The sequence below is a fragment of the Phaseolus vulgaris genome, chromosome 3 (assembly GCF_051622355.1).
Source record: "Phaseolus vulgaris cultivar YP4 chromosome 3, ASM5162235v1, whole genome shotgun sequence".
NCBI lineage: Eukaryota > Viridiplantae > Streptophyta > Magnoliopsida > Fabales > Fabaceae > Phaseolus > Phaseolus vulgaris.
The window spans coordinates 44,621,434-44,626,242 of record NC_143500.1 but is presented as its reverse complement, the minus strand read 5'-3'; the positions used below and the strand labels follow the sequence as shown (position 1 = coordinate 44,626,242).

At 36.4% G+C, this 4,809-nt stretch overlaps 1 protein-coding gene across 1 annotated transcript; it reads right to left on the bottom strand.

The window, feature by feature from the left end:
- Positions 1–1,258: 1,258 nt before the first annotated feature.
- Positions 1,259–4,079, bottom strand: LOC137807927 (cytochrome P450 71A9). Its single transcript, XM_068608786.2, has 2 exons — positions 3,138–4,079; positions 1,259–2,163 (listed from the first exon to the last, which is right to left on the bottom strand). The coding sequence occupies exons 1-2, from the start codon at positions 4,008–4,010 to the stop codon at positions 1,549–1,551; spliced, it is 1,488 nt and encodes a 495-aa protein (XP_068464887.2). The 5' UTR covers positions 4,011–4,079; the 3' UTR covers positions 1,259–1,548.
- Positions 4,080–4,809: the final 730 nt, after the last annotated feature.

The window sequence follows — 4,809 nt, the reverse complement described above, 5'->3', positions numbered from 1 at the left end:
AATGTGATAGTTGTGACCTAATTTTTCCTAGCATGTGCTCAATCAGACTAGCACGACTTTGGTCAAATTTAACTTGATTTTTTTGAGTAAAGTATAAAAAAAATTAGGCATTTTTTTATTTTTTTTTAAATAAATTTTTTTTCTTTAAAAATTATTTGATGAGTTAGACCTAACCTATGAGACTTTTAAGTGAGTTTTTTTTATCTCGACCCATGTAAGTTACATGTAAGTTAGTATGAGAAACCATAGCCACGACATCCCAAGAATATCCTCATCTGTGATAAATAAAGCTCTACTTCAACTCTATTTACACCTGTACCGGTACGGGGGAGAGATCGGGACCCACCCCGGCTGCCCGATGCCGTGTCAGCCTGACCGAGACCATGAGAACCTGGTACGACCGTCCGGGGGGCCGAAACCTTTGAAGATTTGGCCAACCGGCCGGGGCCGAAACCTTTGAAGACTTGGCCGAACGGCCGGGGCCGAAACCTTTGAAGACTTTGCCGAACGGCCGGAGCAGAAACCTTTGAAGACTTGTGCCGAGAGGCCGAAGCCTTTGAAGACTTGTGCCGAGAGGCCGAAGCCTTTGAGGACTTATGCTGAGAGGCCGAGGCCTTAGAAGGCTTGGCCGAAACCGCCAAAGACCACAGGAATTTGGCCGATGGCCGAACCCCATTACAATTAACGCTCAGACCGAGATCAGTGAAGCTAATCCATCATCAAGAATTAGGTAATGCAACCCTAAGCAGTATCCACCTCGATAAACGGGCCCAACAAGGTAGGCCCACTAGAATAATATAAATAGCACGCATTTCAAGGAGTAAGGTATGTCATTATTACTGTTCACCTACCTGAGAGCTAACCGCCCGCTTTACTGACTTGAGCGTCGGAGTGCCTTCGCAGGTACCCCCACCATCCGGTGTACACCCGACGACCGAGTCCCGAGTGCTGAAAGATAAGCAGAAGGAAGAGAAGGATCCCAGTTCATCACTCAGCCACCTGCCCGACTGAAGGAAGGAGAAGAAGACTTCAACAGTTCTCTAGGTCCCATCTCCCTAGCAGGAACAACACCTTTAGGCATAATCTATTCACTTTCCCCCCACATCAACAACAAGAGCATTCTTGTATTTCAAAAATCATAAACAACCTACAAAACACTTGTAGGAGTAAGAGAGTATAACCTATCAAACAGTCCAACCAAAACTTGGTCAGATCACCACTCTTAACAATCCTCCGAATATTTAAGAGACAAGAAGGATGAAAATCATAATCAACCTCAATTAACCATATATATCTTTACTTGACAAGCTGTTTCAACAAACATACATGTTTACACCCATATATGATCAAGAGAGTCACATCTAAATGTTAACTTTTCCACATTACACTGTCTTCCACCTAAACTCTTCCATCCACTTTTCAACAAACTTACGCTAAAAAGTTTATCATACTTCTTAACGATAAATTCAAATTTATTAATTTCCTAAATTGTAACATAAACATCACACCTTTTTTAAAGCTGAACATCGAACGAAAAGAAGAAAAGCGCTACTCGTGAAAGGGAGTGGCGTTCAGCCAAAGATGTTCTTTCTTGTGTATGGTTATGCCAATAGCTTCATCCATATTCAAGTCTTCTATTTCAATTCCATGAGGCAGTTTCCAGTCAAAACGAAACAGAAGATTTGCAAGTGCTAACTCAACAAGAGGCATGGCAAAGTTGACTCCAGGGCAACCCCTTCGCCCTACTCCAAATGGCAACATCTCAAAGTGTTGTCCTTTATTATAATCTATTGAGCTATCCAAGAACCTCTCTGGTAAGAATTCATTTGGATTCTCCCAACAAGTTGGATCCATTGCTATTGATTTTGCATTAACAAGCACCCTCGTTTTGGCAGGGATTTCAAACCCTTTGATCATGCAGGACTCTGTAGTCTCTCTTGGCACAAGCAATGGCGCAGGTGGATGGAGTCTCATTGCCTCCTTCACAGCTGACTTGAGGTACACGAGCTTTGAGAGGTCAATCTCTTTTACCATTTCCTTTCCCTTCATAATCTCTCTTACTTCTTCTTGTGCTCTTTTCATTGCTTTCGGGTTCCTAATCAACTCAGACATTATCCATATCATTGTTGCGGCAGAAGTGTCAGTTCCTGCTACAAAGATGTCCTACACACATTTCCAATCAGAAAAATCATCATTTATATCATATCAATGAGTAATGAGTAATCTTCTTTCTCAATTCTAATTAGAGAAATGATATTTTGACAAATATTTAAAATTAACTTAAGTCAACTTGATTTGATGGCTAGAATGTGAAAACCGACTCAATTATTGAAACTGTTTTACAAAAAACAGCGCCCACTCTAGGAAAGGACAGACAAAATCACAAAAAGAGTGGAGTCAAATCTTTCCACAGCATTCCTTTGAAAGAGAAGGAGGCATAAATATCAACGCCGACACTTTCGTATTTTTCTTTTAGATGAGAGAAAAGGTTAGATGAAAATAAATTAGTAAAATAAAAATTGAGGTCAGCTGATGAGGTAAAAAAAATGAATAATACAATGATGCTATTATTTTTTTTTAAGTTATTTGCCTCTTACCTCTCTTCTATTGATCATATATTATTGATTCTTTCTCCACTTGTACTTTCAAATGGAGAAAATAAAGTTGATTTTGTACAATGAAAATAAGTAATTATTTTTTTAATATTTTACAGATATATTATATTCCTTTTTTATTGCAAGGAAAATATTTTATTTTTCATTATTCAATAATCTAAAATTTCTTTTATGTTTTTTTTTAAATCATATATCCCTTAATATTCCTAGTTTTGTTGCACCTACCAACAAATATCTATTTAATAATAACTCTGATAATGACAGGTGAACATCATCATTTTCACATGTAAAAAATAAGTACTTAATTCCTCTTTTAGAATTCCATCCTCTATATTTTAAAAAAGTTTATTGTTAGTAAAAGAAAATTAAACGTTCAACTTGATTTCAATTTTAAAAACTAACTCTTTTAAAACAATTAAATATGGAGATATCAGCTTTTTTTATAAAAAACTATTCAAATATAGGGCAATGGATTGAGATTGTTTCTTCCATTAGTTCTATAATAATAATTAAAAAACGCACCACTAGTACACCCTTGATTTGGCGGTCAGTGATGGCAATGGGTTGACTCGAATCCTTCTGAAGTTGAAGTAGCACATCCACAACATCTTCATGATCTGCTCTTGCTCTGTCAGAAGACTCATCTATATGCTCCTTAATCACTTGGTCATAAAAGCTATCCATGTCTCTGAAATTCTTCTCTAGTCTGCTTTGAAAGCCAGTGAACTTGTTGAGCCACCCCAACCGTGGAAAGAAGTCATCCACAAAGAACCCTCCCAACATCTGCTGCGTTTCTTTAAGCGTTTTGTAAACTTTATTTGTACCCCTGTCCCTTTTTCCGAGAGCAACCCGACATACAACGTTGTTGGTCAACAAAAGCGTCAGTTCAGTAAGATTGACAGGACCAGGAGACAGAGCAACAGCCTCAAGCATGAGTTTTACCTCGTCAGATCTCACACCTTCAAACGATTCAACCCTTTTCGGACTCAGCAACCGTGACACCATGATTTTCCTCATTTCCCTCCAGTACTCACCGTACGGTGAAAAACTCACGCCTGAACCGTATCCTAAGCGGTTCGCAGCGTGCAGTAGAGGCCTCCCGGAGAAAACTGAGTCATAGTTTGTGAAGATCTCTTTAGCCATGTCAGCAGAAGAGACTACCAAGGTGGGTATGGAACCCAACTGCAACAACATGAGAGGTCCATGCTCACGTGAAAGTCGTTGAAGGGATTGATGGGGCAACGTTCCGAGCTGGTGGAGGTTGCCAATGAAGGGTAGTTTCCTTGGTCCTGGAGGTAGCCGCCGTCGCTTTTCTGCAGACGGCTTTCTCAAATGTTTGACAAATGAGAAGGTGAAGAGAAGGGTGAGGAACACAAACACTATGAAAAACATCATTGTTTTTGCTACTGCAAGTTGCCACCAACGCTTATATATATATATAGCGAAGCCAAGACTCGCTATAGAAATAATATTTATTAAGACGGAAAACCAATTTTTTATATAATGAAGTTTCAACTCTCAACACTATTATTTTAATATTTTTTTATATCATTTAATTATAAATTTATTTTTTATTATATATTTATTTTTAAATCTATTATATAAATAGTTGTTTACAACTTTTAAGAGTTGTAAAATTATTATTTTCCTATTTATTAAAACAGATGACTATATGTAAACTTGAAGCAAAAGATTATTTTTTAAAACACAGTTCATAAATTATTTCTATCTTACAACTATTTTCTAATAAGATATTATATTATAATAAAGAATATCTTCTATAGTAATCTTACAACTTTTTTCTAATAAAATAATATCTTCTATCGATCGTTATCTTACAAATGCTTTTTCTAATTAAATATTATATTGTAATAAAATAATATCTTCTATATAGTTGGAAAGTGAATGTAAATTAGAAAAGGAAATCTGAAGATCCAGTAACCCTGTAAGAAAATATCACAGCAGCATAAAAGTAGGACCCGTTTATCTATTGTTTTAAATTATCATATGTACTTGGTCAGTTCTTGACATATAAATGTATTATTGTAAGGAAAACAGTATCATAGCGCCACAAAAGTACGACCCGTTTATCTATTTTTTTTTAAATTATGTACTTGTTCAGTTCTTGACATTAAAAATAAAAATAAAAATAATTAAAATATTAATTTATTTGTTTGTTAAAGGATATATTTCT

Coding starts and splice junctions, on each gene's coding strand:
- LOC137807927 (XM_068608786.2), bottom strand. CDS start 4,010: ATGATGTTTTTCATAGTGTTTGTGTTCCTCACCCTTCTCTTCACCTTC. Junction 2,164..3,137: donor AAATCAAGGGTGTACTAGTG/GTGCGTTTTTTA, acceptor AAATGTGTGTAG/GACATCTTTGTAGCAGGAAC.